At 35.9% G+C, this 17,485-nt stretch overlaps 1 protein-coding gene across 1 annotated transcript in view; it reads right to left on the reverse strand.

The window, feature by feature from the left end:
* Nucleotides 1-208: 208 nt before the first annotated feature.
* The window catches only part of MAN1A1 (mannosidase alpha class 1A member 1), a 135,561-nt gene continuing 118,284 nt past the window's right edge, over nt 209-17,485 (reverse strand). Inside the window, exons 9-12 of the mRNA XM_032185515.1 lie at nt 9,528-9,747; nt 8,545-8,717; nt 3,647-3,762; nt 209-2,481 (exon numbers count right to left, since the gene is read on the reverse strand). Of these exons, the coding sequence (XP_032041406.1) occupies nt 2,355-2,481; nt 3,647-3,762; nt 8,545-8,717; nt 9,528-9,747 (636 nt within the window). The 3' untranslated portion in view covers nt 209-2,354. The remainder of the gene's footprint in view (nt 2,482-3,646; nt 3,763-8,544; nt 8,718-9,527; nt 9,748-17,485) is intronic.

The raw sequence follows: 17,485 nt of genomic DNA on the forward strand, positions 1-17,485 counted from the left end.
TTACAAAACACATTTCTCAGACTTTTGTCTGAGCTATTGCAGTTATTTTACTGATATGAGGCCTATAGTAGCACATGCATAACCATGTGGTGGGCAGAAGCAGGTGACCTAATAAAGATAACTAAGACAAAAATAATTACTATTAGTTGTTAAAGAGGGAAGGGCATTTTTTTTTGATAGCTATAATTTTTCTGTGGTAACTGGAGGAAGAAAAAAAAAGTCCATTATAAATATAGTTTCTGAAGAAATACAATGAAATACTGTAGTACTTCAAAGACACAAATTCTGGATTATCACAGTAAATGGGAATTCTGCTTTTCAGCATAGGAGAGCCACGGATTCATCCTCACTTGTTCTGAAGCTGTTACTGTGACGTGAGAGAATCCATACTTTAAAAAAAAAAAAAAAAAAATGCACTAAAACAAAAAGTCTCAAGCCAAGTTGCTGATTCCATCTAAGCAGGCTTCATATTAGGCAGATGTTATTTGTGTCCATTCTCCCTGCTCTGGGATGCACAGGCTTAGCAGGGTCCTTCTGTTAACTTTCATGTATGACTGCAGAGCTCTGCCAGACCTTTGATGGAAGGCTGAGCATCGCTGGATCCTTGCCCCCCACAGAAAGGTTTTTGGCAGCTCACATGGCAGACGCTGTCTTCTGTCTGTGGTGGAACCAGATAGGCAGCCCTGCCTTTACACACTCCAGAGGGTAAAGTTTATGGGTCAGCCTCCAGCTGCTATACATATAAAAAGGTCATCAGGTATCTTTGCTCTTGGCTTCCACGTAAGTAAAGCCGACACTGCAGACCTCTATCAGTGTAGAAAAAGGTAGTGAAATGTACTCTGTAATGCCTCAGCAAATGTGCTTCCTCAGCTCCGATCAGCTATGCTGGATGTGTGAGATAGCTTACTACGTTTGAAGATGACGACTGTTCAGAACCATATTTGTTTTACTGCAGTCGATAATGTGCTTTCTCAGAATGGGAAGCCAGGTGTTATACCCTACTCAAAACGTACAAAAGTCATCCTGTCACCGAATGAGAACACTTGTGGACTTAAAAATGATGTAAACCACTCCAAGCTACATTTAAGTAGAAAAAGGAATTAATTGTGCCTGATTTTTTTTTTCCCTTTGGTGATACCACAAAGTAAAACATTTTTGGCAAAGCTGTTACTTTTCTTAGTAAACTAGGTTTCTAATCTAAGGAATATTTTTCAATACATTGCATTGCTGCCACTTAGGGAAGAGAAAGTAGGTGCTTTCAGAAAGTTTTAGTTCTATGCTGGATAATTTCCTCACTGAAGGAGACAAGTTTTCTTCAAGGCATCTGAATGTCTGACTTTATTCATGCAGGTACGTTAAATTGCTTTGTGACAATAAACTACCAAGGCTGGTGTCAGGTCTGAACCAATCTGAGTGTTTGAGAAAGTCAAAGAAAACCAAACAAATTGCCTCTGGTATAATTCTCAGCTCAGCTTCAAGGAGAAATTCACTGAGCAGTTTTATTTTGTCTCTTTACTACCCAACCAAACGAAAGCTACTGGACTAAATATATAAAGATGGTAGGACTCCCTTTCTTAATAAGTAATTATCTTATTTTGCTCCAAATTAGCCTGACTAAAGACATGAGAATAATACTACTTTGAAAAGGGAAGGAACAATTTATTCTTTCACAATATTCTAAATCAGAAGCTGAAAAACTAAGGTCTGATAACTAATGTGCTAAACCCATAAAAACTAGTTTAGACTAACTTCAACATATATTGCAGTTTCAGAGTTGTGTCTGCATGAGATGAAAATATTCCTATGTAGACTTCATTGACAATGAAATACATCAGATACTTTACCAACTAATGATAGACCCGCATAAGAAGAGGCTGTCACAGTCACAAGATTTGTCTTGGATGACACACAAAACAAATTAACATAGAACAAAATAATAGGAAAAAAAAAAAGCTCTTCATACTTAATTCAATATGGCTTTTTGCAACATGGCAAAATATTACAGCTTAAAGCAGACATCTCCTCATAGAGGAGAAAAGAATTTTGCAGTCAAATTAAAAGCATAACAGGAAACAAGTAACATGCAGACCCTCTGCTCTTTTTGGCCAAGATGACACGGCAGCTTAACAAAGTCTGGAGAGATGTCGTATTTCTCTTCTAAGAAGTGGTTCAGCTGGGTAAGAGGACTGACGTTTTAAGAGTTTGGATCCATTCATAAATATTTACTGTTAAAGAAAACAGACTGCAAAACACTTGATTTAAAAATCTAACTCAAGAACTTTAAATCAAATCACGTGGCCAAGTCCTGGAAAAAAAACATTAAGGAATGAAACAAAGTAAAACTTTATCTTGATCTACTTCTGTTTTTCTTCTTTACTTCCTTCCTCTTTATGAAGAATAGGGAGGGGATGAGCCTCTGTGTTGAAGACCCAGTGTTCGAATGGAAGAATATCGTCGTCAGAAAATAACAAATATAAGTACCTGGCAAGATTAAAAAAAGCAGGAAATGTGACTACATTGAAAATGATTGTAGTTTCATTTCCCCAGTCAAACAAATACCTGATTTCTGTAGGTGAATCTATCAACGGAAACAGCTGACCAAAACCAAGAACATTAAGTCCTAACATAATAATGGTTAGCACAAAGCAAGGAGGCTACTCAATTCAGGTTGGACTCATAGGCAATACCAACTGGAGACCAGTGGAACAACAACTCTATCCTGATAGGAGACAAATAAGTTTAGGTTACCAAGGTTAAGTATGAGTTTGTCTTCCACTTCATCCTTGGTAATTTTATTACATACTGTTTTGATCATATACAACAAAATATTTTTCCTCCTGAATGTCCACATATATCATGGTGTAGGAATGAAAATACTTTAGTCCAATCCTGTTTTACTTCTGAAAGCAATATCTGGCTGTCAGTATTTTTAAAGAATAAAACGATTGCGTCTATTAAACCCAACAGTAAAAAATTAAATAAAATAAAAATTCATCATTTTATTTAGTGTCACTGTACATGGTATTAGCTACTGTAGCATGATTACTGAAGACAGCTTAGGGAGGAAAGTCTACTTAGCAAATGAAAGTTTATTCTCAATCACCGTCCTTCCCAACTTCCCTTCGCAACTTACTCTTGTACAGAAAAAAAAGTGAAGAGACCAGGACAGCACTTCCTTTATTTAATTAAAACCTTAGGAGATGGTGATAGAGAATGAAGGCTTTTGTTTTTTCCTCTTAACATGCTGTGTGAGCTTACCATTCATTTCTTTTTTCTTGGTCTGTAGTTTTAAAATTAAAAGCATGCAATACAAGCCTGAGAAACCTGCTGCCTACATTTTATTTGTTTCCCTAGTGTTGGCATATATAATTAGATCCTATCAAAACTAGGAGATGTAATATCTCACCAAAGACTATCAAGTAACTTTAACAGAAGTAAAGATAATTTCCAAAAGTTGAAGAATTCACTTTATTGATATAGGAAAAAAAAAAAAAGCACTTTAGCTTCCTGTCACCTAAGAAAAGCTGTACTATTTCAGTTAGATTTTTGTTACGTGAATGTCAAGGGTACTACTGATAAATACTTATCTGTAAAGATGATACATAGTACTACTTCATATTAATGAAAATTAACTTTCTTTACTTACTTGAGTGTCTCTGAAAGAAAGAAACTTTGCTGCACGTCATCATGGCTTTCATGATTATTGTAAACATCTCTAATGCCAGAATAGCCACCATCTACTCTGCAGTGTTTTTCCAGTGCCTAAAGAGGGGTGAGGAAGAAAAAAAAAAAAAAAAAAAAGACTGAGATTAACAAAAGTAATCCTGTCAGGTTTTTCTTTGTTTGACAATAACACTGTAGTTACAACAGATTTCTTAATTTATTTTTTTTTTTCAGATAGTTGAAACTGAGATAGAGATAAACTGAGATAGAAGTCTCTTTAAAAACATAAGCACACACAATCTAGTTTCACATTTAGGAAGGGAATGAAAATGACAAATTAATAAAAGAGGTGAACACAAACCAGTTTTCAGAAGGAAAGATAAAGGGATGTAAGGATGTAAAGATAAACAGACTTTAACTTATTTTCTTTTTCCTGTTTTTGAAAGGGTACCCTCTCTATCACAGGCTTATACAGGCTTCAGAGATCCTGTCACATACACCTTCCTTGGCCATATCTCTGTGCTTAAAAGTTATTGTGATTGAATTGGAAGCTATGATTAAGATCAGTCTTTTCCTTCCATCTGGAGTTTCAAAAAAGGGAAGCCATTTTCTGTGTAAGTGACTGAGTTTTCCTTTGCAATCATTTAAATTTTAGTTGGAAAACCTCTGATACTGGGCTGTGACTGGATTTCTTTTCTGCAGTAGGTCTTTTTTTTGATACCTTTCTGAAAAATCTTTGCTACACAGACATAGACAGAAAGCTAGTACCTGGCTCGATTTAATGCTGTGTTTTTGAAGAATGTGTTTTCCTTTAACTGGTTTCCAAACTGTGTATTCAGCTAAAAGGTGTAAAACAATGACCGATTCCTATTTTACAATAACAAAGAGCACACAGATCATTTAAACGTCTCTCTCTTTTTTTTTTTTCCTACCCACATAAACGTTCTATATGACCAGCTAATTTTGAAAGAGGAAAAAGATCAGTGGGAGAGTGTGTACAGAAGGGCAAAGCCACATATACTTGGTGATGGAAGTGTAGAAAGGTATACTGTTTAACAAACTTTGCTGCTTTTCTTTATTTTCAACAGGTGTTTGCATTAGAAAGGTCACAGCTATACCTATATAGGAGCTGTAAATTTTTAAGTAGACAGCTATATAATACTTTATTTGAATATTAGTTTTCTTATCACTGCTCTTTTTTTAAAAAATAGTAATTTCTTTTTATTTCTAATTGACGTGTTTAATGAGGTCAAAATATTTTTAGCCTCTTCATTTTTCTTACACTGTGCATCTCTGGTATGATGCAGTAAAATAAAGGAGTGAAGAAAATCTTGAAGAGAACCCATGATGATTTTATTTAAAACACAACTCATTATTCAAAAAAAATCCAGAAAATTGTCTGTAGCCCTAAATAACGTCTCACAAGGCAAATGACAGTAAGCACAATGGATTACTATGCATTCTCACACTTCTATAACACGGTGCTCACTCTGGAAATAGGTATTGGAGCAACAACCTTCAGGCAGAAATACCTGAAGCTTTATCAAACCCCTGATGGGGAGATGAAAGGTTCTAACTCCATCTGACAGCTAGTTCCTCTATTTCTGAAGTTATTACAAATATCACTGAAGTGACTACCAGACATAAAGATTTTCTGTAGAGAAAGATGCTGCATTTCAAATGGCGTGTGGCAGAAACCTATGAAAAGGCAGAAGATATGTCCAAAAACAAGCAAACAGCCAGAATAAGTGTTTTCTGATGAAAGATGGGACTAAAAGTCACTAATGATTACAGAGGTATCTATCACCTCCACCTGCTCTAAACGCTGTTAAAGATCTGTGTCTTGCTTTGAGTAGATATCCTCTATTTCCTTGTTTTTGCTGGAGTCCTGGTTAGCTATCTGCATATATTTAGCTTGCATGTCAGGTTCTCCATAGCTTTCACTGGAGAGTAAGCTGCCTATTGTATATTTAAAACAAATTTTTCTCCAGAAGAGATCCTTTAAAAATATAACAGGCCTATTTGTCTTTTCTTGTGTGTGTTTAGGTTCTTTAATTTTCCTGGACAGTTTTACTAAGTGACAAATATACTTAAGTTTAAACAAGTAATTTCCCCTGGCTGGTAGTCCTTTTCTCTCATCTATCTGAATCTGCAATGAATTCAAAATGCTGAATCTGTGTCTGGATTTTCAATGTCAAACACAAGATTATGTTTTCCGAGGCACAACAGAAGGAGAACTTGAATTTGAAGGATAAAGCTATTATTCAAGGAAACATCTGCATTCTAACCAGGACGAGGTAAAATAAAGCAAATTTTTTTTTTTTCTTTCTCTAATGTAGTTTAGAGCTTTCTTCATGAAGATCAACAAAGTTAGTTGTAAGGAGATACCATATGGTATCTCCTTACATATGGGCACTGTTGTGATGTAAGCTAAGAGGTTAACTTGCACCATGTTAGCTCTCTGGTGGTATCTACTTGGGGAAGTATCTTGGCCCTCAAAACTAAAGGAACAGAACATTCACATCTCTCATTAGGACTATAAAAAGTCTATTGGTTGTAACCACCCATTATCTGGCAGTCCTGTCCTTTTGTGCACACACCTTCAGCTTCAGAATACAGCAACATTCACATTTACTGTGGAGTAGCAATGGGTGGGGAGATACAACGAAACACATTTTAAATTAGTAGTCCTTGGAAAATGAGGGTGGCTAAGATCATTTATGCTAGTAATGGAAAACATCAAGTGAAGTGAACACTGGCTGTCAGTCTCCGAGTATCATAAAGGAAAAAAACAAAGGAAGTGCTGTGAATTCAAAATATGTGCCATATTTATAATGCAGAAGGGGAGACTTTCATGAGCTAAGCTGATAAAATCTTTCTGACTCAGTAATGGTGGATGTTGCTGTTTGTCATAATTGCATTTTCTCCAGACACTGAAGTATGTACAGAATGATATTGGACTCAAACTGAGGCAGTAAAGCAAACTCCAGAGCAAAAATGGACAGAATAGAGATACAAAAAATATAGTATCAGGTGGAGCTGTAGGGGCTATAAATATCAAGAAAGAAGAGAGAAAAAACCAAGAAAATATTTGAAACCTGCAACCGACTGTATGACTTCTGTGAAGTTGCAAGATTTGTTTTTGTGAAACACTCAGCTGCACATTAGGACAGTGGAGGGATGGGTCTGTACCGTATAGGGCCAGCTGCATCTGCCACAGATGGGCTCTAACCCATTACGTTAGAGCCAAACAAGAGCAACCACAAGAATGTTAAACAAGGAACACATGGAGAGCACTGAGAAGGTAAATGAGCGTACAAACTTGAAATAAACACAAGCAAACCGTACCAACAGGGCAAAGAGCAATAACAAGGAAAGCATTTCAATTGTTTATAACAATGTTATCAGTGTGGGCAGCAACAGTGAGTCAGGAAAATCATCTCCTAGAGAAGGAACATCCTACACTTGACACTGCGGAAGCCTGGTGGGATGACTTCCATAAAGAGTCATTTTAAACATTGCTACTGTAATCTTCCTGGGAAGAGTCCAGTAGCAAAATGTGTGCCTATGGGTGGTGTTAGCAAAGAAGGAAGTAAGGGAGCAGCACTCTAAATTAGAGGTTTTTATAAAGAAATTTCATTTGAATCAGTAACTCAAACATATTATTTGAAGACATATACAGCCAATACCTGAGGAAGGCAAATAAATTCTCCTAAATAACCACAGTCTACCAAGCTGAATGCGGTGTTAATGCAGATATGGAATTGCACAGAAAATGCAAACAACGAGGAGTTGGAAAGCAGAAGTACAGTTAGTGCTACTGCATATTCTTTTATGGAAAGCAGATTTTATCATAAATTTCTTTCTTCAAGAATATCTAATTACCAAACCATTTGCACAATATTTGAGATACATTCAGTATCTCAGAGGGTGAATACGGAGTACAATTATAGATTTTTGTTTCTGTAGAGGGATCCAGGTAGCTAGATATAGAGCAACAAAAATAATGTTCTTCAGCCTCCTCTATTTTTCTTGTAAGGGCTCAGTCTGCTTAGAAATCCCCAAGGAAGGCTGAAAGGCAGATAATTTAACAAGTGCAGCATCACTGTGAGGAGAAAATAAGTGAACTCTAGAAGCATAATATGAACCCATGCCTGGAGGACAAAACAAGGTAAATCCAATGGCATTCATATCTAACAGTAAGAGTGATTAAACACTGCAAGAAGGGAAATGATGGATTTGGCAAGACAATTCTTGCAGTATAGACTAGTTGCCCAATTGGAAGGTTCATGTTAGACAAATACAAATAGATTCAGCATAACTGGTTGAAGCTCAAAGGTTGTGGGACACAGAAATTTAAACCTCGATGAAATTGTTATCATTAATGGAGCTCAATCCAGATTACCTATGCTTTTTGGAAATGAAGCAATTTAAAAATGTTTGGTACTATCTAGACACTTATACTTGACCTTAATCACCCTAATTAAAGTCACCTAAGTACATTTACTATAGAAAATACATTTCATAGAATTTATTTTCACGTCCTACGCTAAAATCTGACACATTTGCACTTTCTATTTAGGTGGAGCAATACTCAGCATCTTGAACAGTACATCCAAATGTGATGCTGATCTGAGAAGTTATTTAGAACAGAGAAATCCCAAGGTATTTTTCTGATATACAATACCAACAGGATTTGGTTTAGTCAAAACTGTCTTATTTGATTTATTCAGTAAATGAAGCTCTGGAAATTTGGGTTGGTATTACTAATTTAAAGTGCATATTTACCCTCCAACTCCTAAACAAAATCCAGATATTGTGCAATAGCTCACTTAACAAGGTACTAGGATTTAATAAGAAAAAACTACTGTAGAACATTACCTCTACAGCTTCCCATGCCCACTGCCTGTACTTTGGGTCGTGGGTGAGCCGCCACATGTACATGTAGGTCTCTATGACTTCAGGTCGCAGGATGTAGTATTTTTCATTTTGTCTTGTAGCAATGGCCTCAACACCACCATCAAATCTGAAGGCTTCTGGTCCCAGTTTCATGCCTAGCCAGTATAAAAGTAGATACATTAAAAAAGGTTTCAAATCACATAACCTGCCAAATCAACTATCCTTTCATATGACACAAGGCATACCCAAAAGGTATATGACTTCTGAAAGATACTAAATATTAACAGGAGGTGCTGCAATAAATAATTCATAATACTGAAGAACTATTCTTCATCAATACCTTAAACAGCAGTTCCAGTCTGAAGAGTGATGCTAACATTTGCATTCGGGAAGGCTTCATGGAACTAACAACATAATAGATTTTGCTTAAAAGATGAGGGTACTTACTTTTCTATGTCAAACTTGAAATTAGACTCTGTGACCTGAAATGCTGCCAGTGTTATTTTTGTAAGAAGATGAAAGAACCCAAAGAAATTTCCTGCACAAAAATCCACTTTCTTTGTGCAATTCTTTGTTTGCAGCATTGTACCAACAACATTGAAAATAAAATATTTTTTGGAGCATAAAGCATAATTAATAGCTATATTGATGCACAGATTATCAGATTCCCTCCTTATTGTTTTTAACTACACAGAAATTGAAGTGGAAAAGAAAAAAAAAAAAAAGCTGTCATTTTAATCACTACAGCGAGCACAGTGAGTAGGCTATGATTCAGATGCACAGCAATTATTTATAAAACAGAGCAGCCATTCTTGGAGTTACTCATGGAGTAAACCAGCATTTAATCAGAAAAGATTAAGAATTTTCACCACAACTCAACTTTCATTCACCATTATGCATATAATACCAATGTCTGTCTTCACAAAGCCAAACTGTGAAAATGAACTCTGTGATACCGTACTTACTTGTACGATCATAGGATTCGTGGCAAGTCCTAGCAATTTCAGCACCAAGCTCTATGTGATGGCCTGTCTTGTCACTAGGTGCTCCATCTGCTCCTAGAGCAAACATGCCTCCAGCAAAACAAGTGAGATGTCCCATCTTGTGTTCCAGCAGTCCACCCTTCCACTCAGCGATGTATGTCAGTCCTCCGCTTGATTTTCGTATGAGGTGGGTCTCTATGGCCTGCAGGAAGATATGATTTTATTTTGTTTTTTTACCAAAAGTTACCAAATGGCATACTGTGATGGGCAAAGACAAAAACAGAGCCTCCTGAAAAGTGTCTTGTATGTCAGTTAGCTTTTCTCAGTGTTGCCTTTGCTTATAGAGTAAAATCGATAATACGAGCTAGTATAACCTAAAAGTATAGCCAACCAACACGGATCAGCATACATCAGTAATGATGATTAATTCTGCTACAACTTTCATCAATTTACACAGCACAATTTACAAAAATATTGGGAAAAAAAGAAATTCCATTTTAAAAATCTTTTATTTCTTTCCTCTCCTACATTGAATGATTTCAGATAATTTCAATTTAATGGTGATTAGCCATCACTTCAGTTCCATACTTCCCATTTGAACTCTGACAAATAATTTGGTTATTTGTATAAACTCATGTTTACATCAATATAAACAGTTGCAGGCAGAATTCATGTTCAGAACATCTGACTCAGTGTACTGAATGATGCTAGGCTTTTGGGTCTGTATAGCACACCCAAGACTGACGAGTTTATCCCCAGGGATGAATTCCTCTGTAGTCATCAATCAAGAATGGAGTCTCTTAGAGACTTCCGGAAAAAAATGAGCAGAATAAAAATAGACAAATCTGCTAGAGAGAATTAGAAGTGTGTGCCGTTAGCAATGTATGGTCACTGATTACAGAATCCAGTAAAACAGCCATCCATTATCAGAGGAAGAGAATTAAAACAATGGACCTGATGCACATTAATTAGAAACACATACAGAAAGTAAATTATTACTCTTTAAAGGGTTGTGGAGACTGAATGCTATCATATATTGAATTAACCACCAGTGTTCAGGTTTATTCTATTGAAATCATACAATCCAGAAACACTACTGACCTTGCCTTATACAAGAGAAAAAAAAATAATGTAGTATCAATACAAAGAAATATTAACAAAAAAGCCAGGATTAAAAAAGATATATATTGTTTTATAAGAGAAAGTACTGATGGTAGTTATTTGTTTCCATTTAGACATCTTTAAAGGCTGTTTTTATAAGCAAGAAAAACTCTTCTGTAAACTAGGAACATCAGCAGAACAATTCTATAAGGCTTACTTACCAAGTAGGTTTTTGTGCCAAGAATGTCACATTGAAAAATACATTTTATTTTCCACTAATATTAGTGCAAAGCACTTAGTGAGGATGTTTTCTGCCCACCTCCAGGCCCATTATTGGCTCAGAAAGCTCTTCAATCCTTTTGTTTCGTCCTCAATTATATATTTTTAGCAGCAGGTACCAACTGAAAAACTTACCTAAATCTTAAAGCAGCAGTAAAAAATGAAGGCTTCTTTATTTTAAACAAATACTGCATAATTTAACCTATAAAAAGGGAATTACATATGAAGGGCAAAAGGGTGGGAAAAAAAAAGGTTCCTTAAGCAGCCAAACCACAGACCCTGCTGTGGAAGAGGAAAGCATTACAGAAGCTGAGTTGGTGTTGAGCTCATTTGGTCACGTATTCCAAGCCCATTATCAAAAAGCTTGTCTGTCAGGTTGGAAAGCTGATAGTGGAATACCTAGGTACTGCTTTTGAAAATAATGTTCTTTAAGATATATATTTTTTCAGCTAGCTAATTTGGGTATAAAATATTTTAATTTATAATTAATGAGTTCACAGAACAGGGTTCACAGAACCTGCTACAAAATGTATTGCTGCATGGACACGTGAAATTTATGACAAAACAGAAATAATTGGAAAACTTCCAGACTCTTTCATCATTGTTTGCATTTTTATTAAGCAATTCATATACTGTAATGGGATACCTTATTATTAAAAACACACAGTAATTTTATGGAAAATACCTTTCAGACTACTTAGGCATTCTTCTCAGAAATGAACTACCTAAAACCAAGTTCAGAAATTAAAAACTTTGGTACTGGAGTACCAAAGGCCTCTATTATCCACCTATTGGATATTGACAAAACTTCAACTCAAATTTTTAATATTTTTGCTGGTTATCGTATAATAGTATGCACTTAGTAGCAGCACAAGAAAATACTTTTCAGTGAGAATTTCACAAAGGTTTTAAATGCCATCAGACTGGACTGAACTTTCTTTTTTAATAAGCTTGTGGTCCAGAACAAGATAAAATTCACTAGCTGGAATATATAGACAACTATTTTAAGTGTAAAAATACTTCAACACAAAGTTAAGAAAGTTGTAGGATGAGGAAGAAATACTATCATTTTAAACAAAAATACAGTAACTGTCTGAACTTGAGGAGTAGGATGAAAAGTTAGTTTCACAATCCCACAGTGAAATGCTAATTGCTATCTGCAGTGCTGTGGGGGAAGCTTTGGCAGTGAAATCAAGTTACTAAAATGAATTATTATAAAAGAAGATTGGGTAGCATGGTGATAAAGATCCACCAAGTGAAAAGTTCTGTTTGGCAGAATTAATTCTGAATGTAATACTTAGAATCAATTTACTTTTATTTTGACATAATAATTATCTACACACTTTAAAAAGGCACACATTTACTTTAATTGCTACTCTAGTATAACCTGTTCCCTACCTACAAATAATTCCTTCTGAGTCCTTGCAGATCAGGTGGTGTCATATTTATCACTATAGGGAATATTATTTAATTTTACTGTAATGAATATGCTCGCTGTAAACCAACATACAACATCTGCAAGGAATCCAAAACGCTAGAAGAATGTGGCCTTTGATTAACTGAAAATACATTATTGATGGATAATTGTTTGGAGCTGGTACAGTTTTCCTTTTAAGTAAATGGAAAATTAATTTTTACCATTTTACAGAATGCATTTCTGCAATTCAATTAGTGACTTTTTCTCTATCAAGGTAATGCAGAGAGAATGTGCAACATAAAAGATTGCAAAGAAGTGGCTGCAAATGGATCCCAAAGGGAGCAATAGCAGATGCTTCTACCTGTCAGTACTAAAAAAAAAAAGTTTAGACAACCAGACTTTCGTTGACAAAAAAGGAGAGGAAGGAAGGGAAACTGAAGACAAATAAACAACATTTGCCAGATATTCAAGCAAATAAATTTACTGCATGTAAAAGCAGAACAATACATGGTTTGGAGCGTACCTGTAAGCTTGTTTAGCCAGCCTAACTTTTATGGCTGATACACTGCCTGGAAATAGTTTTTGTGTGTGTACATGCTATTATGTAAGGCTCTGCTTACAGTCCTCACTTCAATAAAGCTTTTAGCTACATTACTTTTTAAAAAAAAAAAAATCTTGTGGGAAATTATCCTTTCTATACCACTGTAAAAATGCCTGAGAACTCAATTAGAAATTGAGTCCCTTTTACTTTTTGAATTGTGACGCAAGTGTACCTTCCATTACTTGCAGCATCTTTCTCAAGAGTTCACGTTAATATTATGCCCTTGCCTATCTGTAACATTGGAAGAGTTGTTGTGAATGAAAAACTAGAATTGTTTTTTTAGGTTATAGGATTCCAAATTGCTCCCTATTAACTCACAGCACAGAAGAGAAACTAACCGTTTTTTCCCAAGCTGATTTCTTTCCCCTCCTGCACTTTTTAATGGGATATGTTTTGTGTTCTCCACTTATCATGTTTCTTGGGCTTGACATTATATTGTAAAATTAAACAGAACTGGTTCCTCCTAACGAACATCCATTTTTCTCCATTCAGTTGTTCACTCAGTTTGTATCAGCCCAGGGATCTCCAGCAGAATATGTGTTTCAGGGAGATAGGACCCTCTTAAGCTAGTCAGCTTTTCCTAACCTCCAGGGACCGCAGAGGACAAAGTGAAGCTTAAATACACCTCTCTCTTTCCTCAGCCCCTGACTTGATCCTGTGATTGCAACTTATCCTTTGAGTTATTTGGGACACCAAGTTGAGGAAACAGAACTCAAATCATCTCAGTGTTGAAATGAATTCAGACAAACAAATAAGCAAACAATCAACAAGCTTATTTTTAGTAGAGGGCATTCTCTTGGTGGATTATGCCACAAAAGAATAAAATTATTAACAAAGGTGCTTACAGAGAACAGATGTGGGCTTCTCAGTAAAAGTTGTTCTGCACCTCAGAAAGTTGCTCGATTCAAAATAAACGTATGCCATGAAAAAGTTAATTCTGCTAAAGGACTGGGGATAACCAACTACAAACCTCAAAATACAATGAAAACTGCAGCTCTACATCCTCTGGCATGTATGCATTTTAACTCTCCTTTTACAATAACTGTTTAATTACAATTGATTAATTTCAATGACTACTTCTGTTTTAAGAATAAAAAGCAGGCATTTCCTTTCCTACCTCAAGGTGTCACTGTAGCTGGAGATAAAACTTTCTTGCAAACCAGTTACACGTTTCCCTACTGTAATAAATTTAGAACTTCAAAAATATGATCTTAGTTCTAAATTTTCAGGGTTTGTAATGGTTGTTTTGGGGATAATTACAACTCTGCATGCTTCTTTACAATAAAGTACAATAAATGATCTCAGTCCACACCACACTTAATGTGTGTTGCTTCCCCTATGGATCGTCTTCATAAACAGTATTTTGACAATTTGAAGCAACGAACGTGAAAGAATTCTACTATGTGATATTTCCAATAATTCAAAAATGTCAGTTGCTTACTTTTTTATTTTAATATTTATGGCTTTCACCAATTCAGTTTATTGCTTTGAATCATCACAAAGCAGGCAGATCAGGATTACTGTGGTTTGCATACTTTGAGTTTGTAAACCAACTGCCTGTTCTGTTGACTTTGAATTCCTTTCCTCATCTTTCTCTATTAAGTTGATCTAATGTAGTAGGTACTTTTCTTCAGCACTCTTCACAATTCATCAAATTTATCCTTTGTCCAAAATTCCAGTGTGTTTATTATGGAAAGTTTAAAATTTGCATTTTTCCATTGTTGCAGCTATTTCAGAGATTGCAGAAAAAACATTGCACAAGTTTTTCCCTAATCTTATATGAATTTATACTTGTAAGTTAATTCTGTTTTTTAAACATCCTTGGATGTTTAAACCATAGAGGTTTTAAATACATATTACAAGACATTAAATCCTGTGAAAGCATAGTATCTGAGAAGCTAGGATGAAACAGGAAGTTCAAGCCTTTGCCACAATTTATTCAAATACTTCTGCTGAGGAGAGGTGGTATCATCTCCCCTTGAAACTGTAACTCCTTATTGAACTCCGCTTTTCAAAGATCAAAACTGGAACACAAACTTTCATTTCTTTAAACACAATATATAAGAAACATTTTGATATAATAAACATTGTAAAGCACTTACTGCTTCTGGACTTAACAACTTGTTATAAAGACAAGCTTACGTGTGTAACGAAACATGAACGCTTGTAATGGAGATGGCTAAGATTTTAAAATGGAAATATTGGCGAGCATTTAACTACTATGATACCTATCCATCTGATCACTAAAAGATGATTAAGTTCCAAAGGAAAGCTGATAATTTACTTTTGCCTGAAAATCTACTTATGTATTTTTGTCTGTATAGACCTATTAGTGTCTCTAAGAGCATCAATGCTCTTACACTAAATGTAGTTAAGGCTGTCTGCTACCAGAAGGTTAGATTTATTCATATTCTTAAAAGAGTATTAATGGAATAGTACGAATCAAAGCAAGCCTATCAGAAAGTTACATTATGTATTTTCTGAATGTTCTAGAATAAATATAGACCCCTTCTGGCAAGCTGTTTGCTGTATTAGTAGGGATATGGCTGCTCAGACAAGATATTTCTGATGACAAGAGCAAAGCCCCACACTGAATGGTGACAATTTCTCTTACAAGATTTTTCTTGTTTAAATCCTTCTTAAAGCATTCAAACAACTTCACAGCTTGCTGGTTCTCATGACAGTCCATAAACAAGCAAACATTTTATTGAGTCCTTTGTATAGTCCGAAACATTGAGATTGCATACTTGTAAGTAAACCATTAACTTAAGAATCTGCAAAAGCCTTTCTTTAGTCTTGATGCTTTCTCTTGGAGAGAGCCTCAAAACTCCTCTCTTACTTCTGACAACAGAGGAAATCTAGCCAGAAGAAAAAAGAGCAGCAAGTCCTCTGGGTGTTCTTGTCTCTTAAGCATAATGAATCTTGTGTTTCTACATAATACAGCTATACTATCAGGATGTGCAGAACACTAGTGCAGCAGTGTGATAAATATTTTAAACACAACAGCTGACAAACTATGTAAATAAACCACATGTTTATTCATTATTATACGTTTAAGTCATAGACAATACCCAAAATGTATTCAGTGCGAATGCTGAGTCCGCTGCACCAACTGCTTCACTGGGAAGGCCAGCTCCTATCACACCACACTGCCTGCCATGCAGGCTCACCCATTTCCTTGAATGTCAAGAAGTAAAGTCAAAGTAGTGAGTGTCCAATTCATTAACATACTTTTGGCTTTACACAGCATGACAAACTATTCTAATTGAGTTGTTGCCGTTCTGTCATTATTCACATCAGTTACATAGTTTCTAGGATCACTATAATCACAAAGCAAATCACTTTAAGCAACTTAGTGGAAACTGCAGGCAATCCAGACCCACCACCAGCCTGTCACCACAGTTAAATATACCCTCACGAAACCTTGAAGATGGCCAATAACCTGTTTTCATTTTCCTAACACTTTGCTCTCCCCCTCATTTCAATGAGAAAGGAGTCTGCGTGGATCTGTTTTATTTATCTGAAAGGCTGAAACCTTGACAGCTCTGAAGAATGTTCACTACTTAATGCTGACACTTTAATATACCAAAAAATGCCCCAAAACAAAGAATGTCCCACATAGCTTCCCTCAGCCAAGTACAAAGCAAGCATATCAAGGCTACTCTCAACTGTTAGCAATGCGACAAAACAAAGCACCAGAACCACCAAAGAGATCCAATGTATTTTGTCTGAATACTCAGAATTCTGAGGCAAAAAGTGACATTTTTGCCGTTTAATACCCAGAAAGGTTTACCACATTCCTTAATGATGCAACCCAGCCTAGCAGTAGGCTGAGTTTCAGCAGTGCTGTTGAAATCTGACAGAGAATGGCTGTGATGTTACACACCACCTAGTTTTTTTTTGCTATTTCCATCATTTCTACTTCCACATACTAGGTTGTCTGGAGATTACTAGCCCCTATGTTACAATCTTCCAAGCAGTTGTTTCCCAGAGAGAAAAATTAGCAAATCTAAATGTCTAAAAGTAAACTACCACTTCTGCAGAATACAGCAGCTTTACCACTCTGATACCACTGTTGGATGAAGTGAACCAAACCACTTGGGAACTGCTGGTGAGGGATTTCCCCTTTTCCTGTAAAGTTCTGCTGGGTACTTCCCTCTTTAGATATCTTAGATACTCCATTTCTCTAGAAATACACTGGGGGGGGGAGAGGATGGAAGCAGTGTCAGAGAGAAGGGATATTTAAGATGTAGAAAGTTGGCAGCAATGGCCATGAATGAATGTAATGTGAAAATTAGGAAAAGATATGGGAATGACCTATTAACAGAAGTAGTGGGAAAACTGCCTTTCAACTTTTAAGATGAGAGCTGACACATTCAAGAGGGGAGGATTCAGTGCAATTGCTTGTGACACTGCTGTTGCCAGACTGAAGTAAACCCATAAGGTCCATTTTTGCTCTGAATTACCATATTCTTTTACTAAACCTGTTCAGTTGCCCCTCAGAGATTAACTGAAAAGAGCACAATGCTTCCTGTACTGGAA

The sequence above is a fragment of the Aythya fuligula genome, chromosome 3 (assembly GCF_009819795.1).
Source record: "Aythya fuligula isolate bAytFul2 chromosome 3, bAytFul2.pri, whole genome shotgun sequence".
NCBI lineage: Eukaryota > Metazoa > Chordata > Aves > Anseriformes > Anatidae > Aythya > Aythya fuligula.